Here is a 14,304-nt window from a genome sequence, read left to right as displayed (position 1 = left end):
GTTTTCAGCTGCATGTTACTGCCGGCACTTCACTGCAATCCCTTTTTACACTGCAACCTCTGTTTAACCTCTTAAATGTTGTGGTCAAAAGCCATTAGAAAGAGGGGCGGCCCCCTCTGACAGCCCATCGGCCTCCCGCGATTCGATTACGGAGTGCCAATGGTTGTCATAGCAACCTGGGGCCTAATGAAGGCCCCCAGGTCTGCCATATTTCTACCCTTATTAATCCCTGACAGATGGAGTAAAAAAAAAATCTAAATTCAAAATGCCAGAATTGCTGTTTTTTGGTCACCTCATATCCCATCAAAAAAAATTTAATAAAAAGTAATCAAAGTCTCATGTACCCCAAACTTAGTATTCATAAAAATTAAAGCTCACCCTTTCTAGTTTCCCAGTACATTATATGGTACAATAAATGGTGCAGTGAAAGAGCTACAACTAGTTCCGCAAAAAACAAGCCCTCATATTGTTATATCAACCTAAAAATAAAAAAGTTATGGCTTTTGGAAAGTGGGAAGAAAAAAACAAGGGGTCAAGGGGTTAATTAAGCTCAAATTAGTCTAGGCGTTGTGTCTATGTCTGAATAAGTCTGGGCGGTGAAGCTCGTAGACTCCTTCTGAGAGGCTTTGACCAAACACATTCCCTGTTACTCAACACATTACATGATAGGCCAGTCAAGTGCAAGTACATAGTGGAATATACTATATTATACATTCTAGGGGGAACGGAAGGGGTGTGGCCTCTTATGAATATTTATGAGAAGTCATTTTAATTTAGAAACTGGTGAAAATGAAGAGAATCCCCCTCACATTGTATAATATATAATTATCATATCTTGATTGGTTTTAAAACATCCAACAGTATTTTGATGACAAGGGCTCTTTAAATAAGAGAATACATCCCTGCAGAAAATAGTTCTGGCCAGTAAGCGATGACATCACAAATAGACTCTATGATGTAACTTTCTAAAAGTTCTATCTCTATGGAAACTAAACATTCCGCCAGTAACCAATATACTTACATAGTGACAGTTTATAATAGCATCACTTCATTTTTACGTCACTGTGAAGTGAGGAGCCAAATACCTACAGTCGCGATAATGACCGGACGTAGAACTGCCAGACCTAACAAGGGGGCCAGATACCTGGAGCCTGTATCCGATGGTTTATTGACCCTTTTATCGGAGAAGGAAAAAAAACGTAAGTGGAAAACATTTTTTAATCAGGTATGAATAGGACCAAAAGCGTAGCTGGCAGGGGGCCGGTGACCCTGGGGCCCTTTATATGGTAATGCCCACCCACCAAAGCTCTGAATAGCAATCAAAATGCTTTCCAATTGCAACAAATAGTTCTGCCTTGTCGCCCTTAGTAACTACCACCGCCGCCTCGTTGTTGCTTTACGACAAAAAAAATTGTCCCTGCATCTTGCAGGCGCACCACGCACACTAGGCACATCTGCTAGAAGACGTGGACCTGAGGCGCGCGCTACCTGCCAGAGAGGAGCAGGAGACGAGTGGGGGAATGCCCCCATGTGTTGAACCCTTAGCTGTGCCTTTGTGTGGAACTTAATATGTCTCAGATTATCAGATATTACGGACTACCAGGTGGTTATAGAAAAGTATATATAACTCACTTATTAGGGTAGAGAAGAATTTCCTAATACTCTACATTTTTTCCACTATTAGCTGCTCATCCTTATAAACTAAAATTCATAAAGAGAAGACGGAGGCTAAAGTATTATTTAGAAAGAGCCGCAATACATCCAGAGATCGGGCAGCCAGGGCTAGACATAGAATGCCTCTACACATTATAATTCCCCAATAGTTGCCCGCCACACAGTATAATGCCCCCATAGCTGCCTCTACATAGTATAATGCCCCCATAACTGCCTCCACGCTGTATAATGCCTCATAAAATAATAATATACATATTCACTTAACTCCGTTCGAACGACGAGAAGAGGAGACCCCTATACTCCTCTGGTCTGTGTGGCACGGCGAAGATAGGCGCAATGACATCACTGCCTAGTGTCTTGCGATACATAGTGAACGAGCATAGGAACCTTTCGGCTCCCTGCTCTATCATTGGATTCGACTGTATCTGCGTCCTGAAGATGCAGATACAGTTTAAACCAGGAAAAAATAATTGATAAAACCGAAATTCGCAAGATGACGTTGATTAATTGCGCTGAATTTTTTTTCGTTTAATTACCCAGCCCTATTTCACACTATAACATAACAAGGTCCTGAAATCCTATTTCTTGTCTATTATTCCTATAGAACATAAGAGTTTTTTCTTTTCCAGGCCTGAAAACCAAAAAGGAGAGAAAAAAGAGCCAGGGAGAGCAGCAAGTACCACCAGCGAGCTGCCCCCTGAGAAGAGGACAAAACGCCACTATTAATGATGAGGTGATACAGAGCACTAATAATGTCTTCACTTCTGTGCGGGGGAGGGGAGATGACGACACCACTGTAACAGCCCACCTGGACAATTACTTGAGGGGATGTAGTCAGGAAACATTCATAAACAGCTCAGTGTATATATGCATAGGAGGAGAACGTCTCTTTAACCCCTTAAGGACTGAGTCATTTGTGTATTTTTCATTTCCGTTTTCACTCCCGCCTTCCAAGAGCCATAACTTTTTTGTTTTTCCGTCAATAGAGTGGTGTGAGGGCTTATTTTTTTGCGAGAGGAGTTGCAATTTCTAATGGCACCATTTAAAGTACCATATAATGTATTGAAAAAACTGTCTTTGGGGGCTGAAATTAGCAAAAAAACTGCTGTTTCTAAATTTTTTTGTTGTTATTTTGTTATTCTGCAGCTCAATAAGATTACGGTGATATCAGATTTATATATATATATATATATATATTATATATGGTTTATTTTATGTTTTATAACTTTTTTTTTTTCCAACTTTTTGTTTCATCACATTCCGAGAGTCATAACTTTTTTATTTTTCCGTGGATTGAGTAGCGTGAGGGCTTATTTTTTGCGGGACGAGCTGTAGTTTTTATTGCTAACACTTTTTTGTACATAGGACATTTTGATCACTTTTTATTACATTTTTGTTAGCGTTAAGGTAACCAAAAAACTGCGATTTTGGCGGTTTCAATTTTTTGTTTGTTACCGCGTTCACCGTGCGAGTTAAATAATGGTATATTGTAACAGTTCGGACTTTTACGGACTCAGTGATACCAATTTTGTTTATTTTTTACATTACTTTAGAAGAAAAATGGAAAAAGGAGTTCTTTTGAATTTTTAATAGTTTTATTTTTTTTCACTACTAAATAACTTTATTTTGCACATTTCATTAGTACCCCTAGGAGACTTGAACCAGCGAGATGACTGGTACAATACGCTGCAATACTAATGTATAATTGTCATTTGTACAGGCTTCTGTTAAGCCGTGCCATACTCAGGGCTTAACAACGGCAAACAAAAGGCAGTCCTGGAGGCCTTCATTAGGCCCCTGGGCTGCCATGACAACCAACGATCGCATTGTAGGCGGTGCCGATCAGCGCAACATTTGAGGGGTTAAATGGCCAGGAACAGCGTGATCGCTATTCCTTCCCGTTAGTCCCGGGTGTGAGCTGTAAGGGTATGTTCACACGCAAACTAAAAAACGTCTGAAAATACGGAGCTGTTTTCAAGGGGAAACAGCTCCTGATTTTCAGACGTTTTTTAAGCCACTCGCGATTTTCGCAGCATTTGTTACGCCCGTTTTTGGATCCGTTTTCTATAGAGTCAATGAAAAACAGCTCCAAAAATGACCCAAGAAGTGTCCTGCACTTCTTTTTCGCGGCCGTTTGTTTACACGGCCGCTTTTAAAAATGGCCACGTAAAAAAACAGCTTATCAGAACAGAACGCCGTTTTTCTCATTGAAATCAATGGACAGATGTTTGGAGGCGTTCTGCTTCCGATTTTTCGGACGTTTTTCGGGCGTTTACAGCCCGGAAAACGGCCGAAAATGGGCCGTGTGAACATACCCTAATACACAGCGGACACCTGCTGAGTATGGAGTGTGCTCAGCCCGTGGGCACGCTCCATACTTCCCTGTGACGCTTATCACGTACATGTACGTGATAATGCATCAAGAGGTTAATAACAGGTTGTGTCTGATTGGATAAACATAAGACAGTGACATCTTATGCTGCATAAGTTAACAATTGCCGACATCAGAGGGGTCAGGATAGACAATCATAAATATAGATCTGCAGGGAATAAAGGTTTAAGTAAATTGTCTGTAATATGTTTTCTTGTTCCAGGTGGTGACCTCCCCGAAACATCAGGGAGGAAAATCCAAAGTCACCTTAAGTCATACCAACCACCACCTGTCACCATCAAAAGCTACCAGATGCCACCAATTATCACCACCACTCAACAGCAACTACCACCAAATGCCACCAATTGCAACCGGTCACCATCAAAAGCTACCAGATGCCATCAATTATCACCACCACTCAACACCAACTACCACCAAATGCCACCAAATGCAACCTGTCACCATTAAAAACTACAAGATGCCACCAATTATCACCACCACTCAACACCAACTACCACCAAATGCCACCAATTGCAACTGGCCACCATCAAAAACTATCAGATGCCAACAATTACCAACAGTCACCAAGAACTACCACCAGATGCCACCAATTTCAACCACCAGTAACCAACTTCGACAAACCAACAAAAATGTACCATCATCAGCTACTACTATGTTTGAACTATTAACTATCATAAGCCTTCAAAAACCACCACTACCTGCCATCCGCCAACACCATTTGTAATCAGCTGCTATCAACTTCCAGCAGAAGCCATCACATACCAACAGGAAACATCAAATATCATCAACTGCCACCACAAAATGCCAGTCAACAGCCGCCAGTCAGCCATCACCTGCTGCCTTTATTTTATTGTTTTGTTTATTTATTTTTGATATTTTTAGCTATATATATATATATATATATATATATATATATATTAATTTTTTTTTATCATTTTTTTACATAGTTATATATTTATTTTATTATTTATTTAGTTAAATTTTATGTATTTATTTTGTTATTTTTTATAGGTATATATTTTTATCATTTATTTTTATGTATTTATTTGTATATTCATTTTTTTCTATAGATATATATTTATTTTTAGCATTGATTTATATTTATTTTTATGTATGTATTCAGAAATATTTTTTTATTTATTTTCTTATATAGTTCTATATTTATTTGTATTTTTTATTTATATTTATTTTTTTGATGTATTTATTTTTTATCATGTAGTTTTATATTTATTTGTTATGTATTTATTCATATATTTATTTTTTACCATTTATTTATTTTATATATTTATTTATATATATATATTTTTATATTTTTGTATATAATGTACATATTGTATATATTGTAAATAAGATTTATATATTTTTATACCAGCTCTGGAGTCGGCTGTGTTTATAATATTCCTGTATAAAGCTTATCTGGCCCAGGAGATGGTGATCCTGTTGTCTGATCCAGTAACAAGCATTGATCTACTTCCTCAGAAATTGTCATATCGTTTGTCTTCAGTCAACACTACGGGGAGCTTACGCTAAAAAGATTCAATGAGAACTGAAAAAATCCCTACGCAGTTAGCTCTCCCTACTGGTGTCTACTTTATCTGAAATCACAGTGAAATATTAATTTCAAATCCACATTAGGCCATGTTCACATCACATTTTGTAAAGTCCACTCAGCGTGTGCTCCAGGAAGGTATTAGGTGTACAAGCTAAGCATATTGATCTGGCAAGTTCAGCCTGATAAAGGCCAAAAGAGTGCCCTTTTGGCCTCTGTCGAGCCTGTAAAACATAAAGTATTGAATAGTATTGTAGAAAAAAAGGGGGGAAGGAAGCCTCCAGCTCACCTGACACTTATGCTTAGTGTCGCTGACAGCGCACAAATCCTCGTGTCGGCACACGATATGTAGATAGAAAAGGTAACGGCAGGTTGAATCCAGCGCTAATTGGAATAAAATGGAAACTGTTTCCAAGTTTTAATGGTCTTCTTTAAAAAGGGTCCAAAGGTATGGAGTCCTGGTGTGCAAAAAGGAATGTCAATCCAATGATGAAGCTTCATCATTGGATTGACATTCCTTTTTGCACACCAGGAATACATACCTTTGGACCCTTTTTAAAGAAGACCATTAAAACTTGGAAACAGTTTCCATTTTATTCCAATTAGCGCTGGACTCAACCTGCCGTTACCTTTGCTATGGAATAGTATAGTAGACTGTGCTATTTCATGCAACGGGATCAAGTAAAAAACATATATACCATGCACATAAAAAACGTATACACCATGCACATAAATGTTATGTGCCAAGCGGCACAGGCCCCCGTCATGCCCGGTGGCGTCGCTAGCACCGGAGGGTGCCCCGTTGGTTGCGACTGAGACACTCATTTGTATCTGCATCCTCAGAACGCAGATTCACTTGAATAATATAGGCTGCAGGCCACGTTGATAATGCAGCCTATCAGACGCTGGGACGAAGTCCCTGTTCAGGCCGGCATTATGACGTCATTGCATCACGCTGGCCTACGCAAGGATCCCTTCTTAGACGGTAGAGCGACCCGTCCGTTGCTGTACTAGGCAAGTAGAGAAAAATATTTTTTTTTAGGGGGGGGGGGGCTGGCTGTGTGGCAACATTTACTAGGGGGCTGTGTGGCGCATTCTACTAAGGGGGCTGTGTGGCACAATCTACTAGAGGGGCTGTGTGGTACAATCTACTAGAGGCGGGCTGTGTGGCACTACCTACTAGGGGGGCTGTGTAGCACTATCTGATAGGGGTGCTGTGTGACCCTATCTAATAGGGGGTCTGTGTGGCCCTATCTAATAGGGAGCTGTGTGGCGCTATCTACTAGGGGGCTGTGTGGCACTATACAGGGGAGGCTGTGTGGTGCTATCTACTAGAGGGGCTGTGTGGCACTATCTACGGGGGGGGGGGGGGCTGTGTGGCACTATCTACGGGGGGTCTGTGGCACTATAAAGTAGGGGGCTGCGTGGCGCTATCTACTGTGGGGGCTGCGTGGGGCTATCTACTAGGGGGGCTGTGTATTGCACTAAGAGTGGGCTGTGTGTGTCACTATCTACAGGGGGCTGTGTGTGGCACTTTCTACAGGGGGCTGTGTGTGGCACTACTATTATTGTGGGGCCTAAAAGGGGTACTATTATAGCGTGTGGCATCGAGGGGGCATTATTTCCATCTGGGGCACTATAAATGGTGAGGTTTTTGTAGAGTATGGGGAGGTTCTAGAAAAGCGAGAAGCCAAAGATGTTTGTGTTGCAAATTCTGCAGAGGCGATTTGTAGTCGGGAGAAGGTCTCAGGGCCATCCGGGCCGGATGAAGAAAAGGAAAAGTGAGCAACTCCAATCAGAGAAGACGTCACTGGGGAGTCACTGGATTTCACTCTATTGTATTAAAGGAGTTTTCCCATCTTAGACATTTATAGCATATCCACAGGAAATGCCAAAAACGTATGATAGATGCGGGTCCCTGCTCTGGGACCTGCACCTATATCTAGAACTGACCGCAGAATCCAGGCATAGACTAGTGTAGTGAGGGTCGCGCGTGCACGCAGATCTCATTATTCTGTTGTATGGTTGTTATGAAAACAGCCGAGCAGCTCTCTCTGTGAAGGTGGTAATGTATGGCGGCTCTAACACTGCTAACAATCAGATTTGGACCACTCTAATGACCATTCTACCTTCATCAGGTGGAAGAAGATATACCCCATGTCACACCTTTACTTCAAGCCATCACTAAGTCCTAGTGACACTTGTTTTTGGAACGTTTCATGGAGATGACACTACAAATATGCCACAGGTCATACTTAATGCCACACAAGTGGCACAGAATGGGTATAAATGAGACAACGGACTGCTTCAAATGTAAGTTCCAAGCCGCAGGGAAATATGATTGTTTATAGAACTGTCCAGTGATCAGATATTTCTGGAATAAAGTCATTGCCATAACTAACTCCTATTTGATCAGTTAATGCCCCCCCTCTATATGGCCCCGACCCATTGTGGACCATATCCGGCTACATTGACCCTGGCAATTTTATTTTCACACTGGTCTGCTGCCGTAAAGTACTGAGTTTGATAACAGCAGACAGAAACAAAGAAAATTTGCAAACGCGGCTTCACCCCGCAGCCCCCCATTCAAACTCATTCCAGATAAACTATATTACAGGCATAGACTGGGTGGAGGCATCATTGCTCAAAGGAAAAAGAGGAAACCCCCCCCCCCCCGTGCTTCCTGTTTTCCCGACAGCATATAGTGTATTCACTAATGCCCTGGGGGATATCCTCCTGTACCTCTCACATGTAAACACCTGATACATCTGTATATTTCTAAAATTTTAGATCTTGACATAGGTCTACACTGGATATTATCCTGTATCTAAGGTTTTCCGTGTTTATTGTAACATTTTCAGCACTTTCCTCATCCAATCCGAGGAAATCTTTCTCCAGGCCTCCAATCCGCTGTAATGTTCATAATTGCCACATTTGCCATTACCGGAAGTAGGCCGCACTTAGTTTGCATATGCGTTCCACCGACCGGAAGTTGTCATCGCGAAACCGGAAGTATCATTATCCAGCGGCTGGCGTCCCATACACGCAGAGAAGCCTTGGGAATACGACTGGGGAGCTCATGGGGGACTGGAGCCAAAGTTTCTTTGGGACCATTCAGCTTAACCTCCGAAGAGGCGCAGGGGAACAGCCAACCCAAAGCAGCAGCGGAGAAGGAAGGATATCGTTCGACCTCTGCTGCATGGTAAGTGTACTAGACTGTTCCCAGAGCACATCTTCTACTATGCCCCATAGGTACAGGAAAAACACTGGATTGAGATAGGATGAAGACGGGCTTTTAACCTCTCTGTGTTTCCTGTCCCTATTAGGGTGTGGAGTCAACCTCCTGTGGTGCTGTCATGGAGGATGACTGGAGAAACCTATGGTTTCTGTTTGTTTCAGTTTGGGTTCCGTTCATGGGTTCCCCTGACAGAAAGCTCAGACGGAACACACGACCGGAGCCCTGACGCAGATGTGAACGAAGCCTAAAACAGGAGATAATTATTACAGATCTGAGTCCGGCGCTGTGGCACACTGCCCCCCTTCCTCTGTGCCCCATGCAGCTGCCCCAGAGCTGGCCCTGGTCATTATATATTATATAGTAATAGGAGTTTATAAACAGATGGATACAAGATCATACAGGGGTCTCTCAGGTTCCAATGGCCTCAGGTTATGATATTTTTAGGTTACATTGATTTAAAACCAGAAGTGAGCCATCTTTATTGACGTGTCTAAGGATTGAGGAGTGCCCTCTCATGCAGCAGAGCCTGGGTGGAGCTTCGACCTTCGCACCCCCTACAGCTGCACCCCTGACCAGAGACATGTGTTGTGTGGAAGACATTGCTGCAGGTTGGTTTTTTGCCACTTTTGCCAGTGTAGGACTTATTTAGAGGAGCTTATTAGACATCCGTGTGCAGTCCGTTAAAAAACCGCTCACAAGTCTGTGCTTTTTGACGCAGCGTGTCCGTTGCGTGACATTCCGTGCATGTCCTATTTTAGTCTGTTTTTTGCAGACAACTTCGTCTATTGAAGTCAATGTGTGCGTGAAAAACACGGACTGTACATGGACGACATCTGTGTGCTCTCCGTGTTTTTCACGCACCAGTTGCTAAAGAAATGATGAGAAAAAAAATAACAGGAACACTGATGCCCCACGGAAAGCACACGGATACCACGCTAAATGGAAAAACATAAAATTCGGTCCGTTTTTTGTAGACTAACGCGTTCGTCTGAATCAGGCCTGATAGTGATTGCAGCCTCAGGTTTTTACTTACTGCACTTGCTCCTCAGCCATTTACATGACCATATTGCTCCTCTGGGTATTTAAGCCATCAGGGAGTGTATGAGACCCTCCACCGTCTAATTTCAATGGTCATGGTCCACGAGTCAGTATATTATTGGCCAATGCGGATAGAAAACACTGGTGACTCTGAAAATGAATCCTATGAAGAGAAGAATCCAGTGATGAAATATCCAGATCTACTGCTCCCTGCTCTAAGCTCTTCCCATTTATCATTGTCATCTACTATTTGGCCACCACTGGTCTATACGGTCACAAAGAGTTTTCAAGCTATGATTTTGTGGTAGATAACAGCTGAAATAGGGGTGACAACTTCTTTTTTAATCAATTTGTTTTATTTTATCCTCATTCTGTGCTGCTTAATTTCATAATACATTTTTTATGTCTTAACAACCAGAATGTCTCACAGGTATGGTGATGTGGCTAGGTATCACCCACAGAGCGGTGTAAAATACCTCCAAAAACGTCACTATGAACTAGCAAAAACTCCAAAATTACATTGAAAACCATGAGAAAAAGGAGTCGTGAACTATAAGTACACAGAAAAATATATAATTTTATTGTTACATCCAAAATACAAAATATAAAAACACAAGTACACAACGAGGTATTAAAACTGAAAGTAAATAAGTGGATCAATTGTCAAAAGCCCTCCACACGGGCAGGGGCGTAACTAGGAAAGACTGGGCCCCATAGCAAACTTTTGACTGGGGCCCCCCCTCCCCTGGGTGTCACACAACCCCCCCCCTTGTAGATAGTGCCTTTTTTACAGCCCCCCTGTAGATAACGCCATACAGACCCCCTCTGTAGATAGCGCCATACATCCCCCTGTAGAGAACGCCATACAGCCCCCCTGTAGATAACGCCATACAGCCCCCCTGTAGATAACGCCATACAGCCCCCCTGTAGAGAACGCCATACAGCCCCCCTGTAGAGAACGCCTTACAGCCCCCCTGTAGAGAACGCCATACAGCCCCCTCTGTAGAGAACACCATACAGCCCCCCCTGTAGGGAACGCCATACAGCCACCCCCCCCCTGTAGGGAACGCCATACAGCGTTCCCCCCCCTGTAGGGAACGCCATACAGCGTCCCCCCTCCAAAAAAAATGTGACCTACTGTGTGTCCTACAAAATACATGTATCCCCTCTCCACAGGATATCCACAGGATAGGGGATACATGAGTGATCGCTGGCAGCGATAGGGAGAACGGGGGACTGAAAGTCCCCTGAACTTCTCTATGACAAACCTCTGACTTCCGGCGTCAGCACAGCTCAATAAAAATGAAAGGAGCGCTGGTCACGCATGCCCACAAGCACGACCGGCGCTCCATTAATTTCTACGGAGCTGCCGACACAGACCCCGGAAGTCCGAGGTTTGTGATGGAGAACTTCAGGGGACTTTCAGTCCCCTGTTCTCCCTATCGCTGCCAGCGATCACACATGTATCCCCTATCCTGTGGAGAGGGGATACATGTCCTGTGGAGAGGGGATACATGTCCTGTGGAGAGGGGATACATGTCCTGTGGAGATCCTGTTGAGAGGGGATACATGTCCTGTGGAGAGGGGATACATGTCCTGTGGAGAGGGGATACATGTCCTGTGGAGAGGGGATACATGTCCTGTGGAGAGGGGATACATGTCCTGTGGAGATCCTGTGGAGAGGGGATACATGTCCTGTGGAGATCCTGTGGAGAGGGGATACATGTCCTGTGGAGATCCTGTGGAGAGGGGATACATGTCCTGTGGAGATCCTGTGGAGAGGGGATACATGTCCTGTGGAGAGGGGATACATGTCCTGTGGAGAGGGGATACATGTCCTGTGGAGAGAGGGGGGGGGATACATGTCCAGTGGACATCCTGTGGAGAGGGGATACATGTCCTGTGGAGAGGGGGGGGGGGATACATGTCTTTTGCTCTATTTTGCGCCTTCAGGACCAGACACCGTTTAGCCATTTTTAGCATGTGTTAGTTAAATGGCTATAACTTTTTTATTTGTTGTGCTAAGGACGTGATTTTTGCGACGTTTTTTCCGTAGACAATGCAGGTTTCATTTTTTATCGTTTTTATACACACCTTTTTTGCTATTTTAGAATTTTTATTCATAAAGTTTGAAAATAATAGTAAAAAAATAAGCTTTTTTACATTTCAGCTATTTTTTTTTTGGGTAATAACATAGTTTTACCCTAAAATAGACCTTTTATTTGTGATCGCCATTGTCTACTGTAAATTTTTATATATTACATGTCTATATTAGGGTAATTGGGTCAGCGCTAGCGTTACAACAATGATTGGCGGGGGACATTTTTTTTTTTGGGGTGGGTATTTTATGTGTATTTATTATTTACATTTTTTTTACACTTTACTTTATTATTTTTTTATTACTATGGTCTGTCCCCCAAAGGTCAAAGAAGACCTTTGGGGAACTTTATATATTTTTTTTCTTTCTTTTACACCATGTTTTTCCACTGTAACTGGAGCTGCACAGCAGCCCCAGTTACAGGGGAAATCAGCCCTCTCATAGTGACGATTGTCACTAATAGGGCTGTGCTGGGTCTTGTTAGACCCAGCAGCAGTCTGTCACTAACGGCACCCGGCGATCATGTGACCAGTCACATGATCACCGGGAGGAATAGAGACAGCGCCGCTGCTGCTGTCTCTATTCCTGTACACAGCGCGCATTCAGCGCTGTGTACAAGTGATCAGAGAAGACAGAAGCAGCGAAAGCTGCTTCTATCCTCTCCTCAGGGTCCCCGGCAGTCACTGACAGCCGGAGACCCGACATTCAGCTGCCCGATCGCGCGGGCAGCAAGTTAAAACCCGAGCCGTAGAAAGTCTATGGCTCGGGTTTTAAGGACCCTGATCGCTGGCCGTAAAAATACAGCCAGCGGTCGGGAACCAGTTAATGGCAGAGCGGGGAGATACCTCCCTGCTCTGCCGTAGTGTTCAGTGGCGTCCCGCTGTAGCAGCCATAGCGGCTGCTAGCGGAGCCTCCGGCCATGGTGGGGGCCCGTGCCGGCGGGCGACACGGGCCCCCTCATGCCGCGGGCCCCGTAGCAGCCGCTACTGCTGCTACGGCGGTAGTTACGCCACTGCACACGGGTATGCTATAAGTACTAAATGTCAAAGGTTCTGTTAAATATAAGTACATTGGGGAAAGGTAGCACAATGCTGTCCCATACAGACAATGCTAATTCACTGAAACAGCACTTGTGCTATCCCACCACCAATTGACACATGTGTATCAAGATAGGAAAGAATAACATCTAGGGGAGTTACGTCTAACTCCTCTCTTGTATGGTCTCAGAAATAGGGCTCAATACCTGGTGGATCATTCTACTTCTAAATACCTCCATGGGTAAGCCTTTATTTAGTTACTCCTTTGGTTTCTGTTACGTGGACCTTGGTCCCTCTGTACATCGGGCTACATTGGGTTAACCCCTTTTCCCTAGCCCTATTTCTGAGACCATACAAGAGAGGAGTTAGACATAACTCCCCTAGATGTTATTCTTTCCTATCTTGATACACATGTGTCAATTGGTGGTGGGATAGCACAAGTGCTGTTTCAGTGAATCAGCATTGTCTGTATGGGACAGCATTGTGCTACCTTTCCCCAATGTACTTATATCTAACAGAACCTTTGACATTTAGTACTTATAGCATACCCGTGTGGAGGGCTTTTGACAATTGATCCACTTATTTACTTTCAGTTTTAATACCTCGTTGTGTACTTGTGTTTTTATATTTTGTATTTTGGATGTAACAATAAAATTATATATTTTTCAGTGTACTTATAGTTCACGACTCCTTTTTGTCATGGTTTTCAATGTTTTATGTCTTATAGAAAATACAGTAATGTATATTAAACTTTCATAATACACAATATATTGATATTTTAATTATTTTGCCAGTGTCTAGCTACTGTGGGAAAAAGTGAAATTATATGTGCTAATATGGTCATACATAGTAATGAATGTTGTGTAATATTCTCTAGTGCATAGTAATGCTACACGGGAGATAAATTTTGCTTACATTTGTCCGCAATGGGACTAGTATTATTGTGCATTATGAGAGGTTAACTTGTTCTCGCACCATGACATAATAGCACATCGTGGTGCGGGAGATGAGTGGAGCTGAGCCTGCTCCGTACGCTGCAGGTGTCAGCTGTGTATTACAGCTGACACCCGGGACTAACGGCCAGGAACAGCAATCGCGCTGTTCCTGGTCATTAAATGCAGCGATCAATCACAATCGCAGCATCTAAGATGGTTTAAAAAATAGAGCATAGTAGACATGACTACTGAGAAACAGGCAATTGGCACCAGCATTTTTTTACACTACGTAGCCATATAGCAGAGATAATTCTGTGCGTCCTATATGCGGAAGTTATTATGT

General features: G+C 43.0%; 1 protein-coding gene across 1 annotated transcript; it reads left to right on the top strand.

The window, feature by feature from the left end:
- Positions 1 to 1,062: 1,062 nt before the first annotated feature.
- LOC142761273 (uncharacterized) lies at positions 1,063 to 5,004 on the top strand. Its single transcript, XM_075864458.1, has 3 exons — positions 1,063 to 1,199; positions 2,304 to 2,407; positions 4,269 to 5,004. Exons 1-3 carry the CDS (start codon positions 1,100 to 1,102, stop codon positions 4,788 to 4,790), a joined length of 726 nt encoding a protein of 241 aa, XP_075720573.1. The 5' UTR covers positions 1,063 to 1,099; the 3' UTR covers positions 4,791 to 5,004.
- Positions 5,005 to 14,304: the final 9,300 nt, after the last annotated feature.

This window comes from Rhinoderma darwinii, chromosome 4 (assembly GCF_050947455.1).
Source record: "Rhinoderma darwinii isolate aRhiDar2 chromosome 4, aRhiDar2.hap1, whole genome shotgun sequence".
Lineage (NCBI taxonomy): Eukaryota > Metazoa > Chordata > Amphibia > Anura > Rhinodermatidae > Rhinoderma > Rhinoderma darwinii.
The sequence above is the reverse complement of the archived record's forward strand: the minus strand, read 5'-3'. Positions and strand labels throughout refer to the sequence as shown.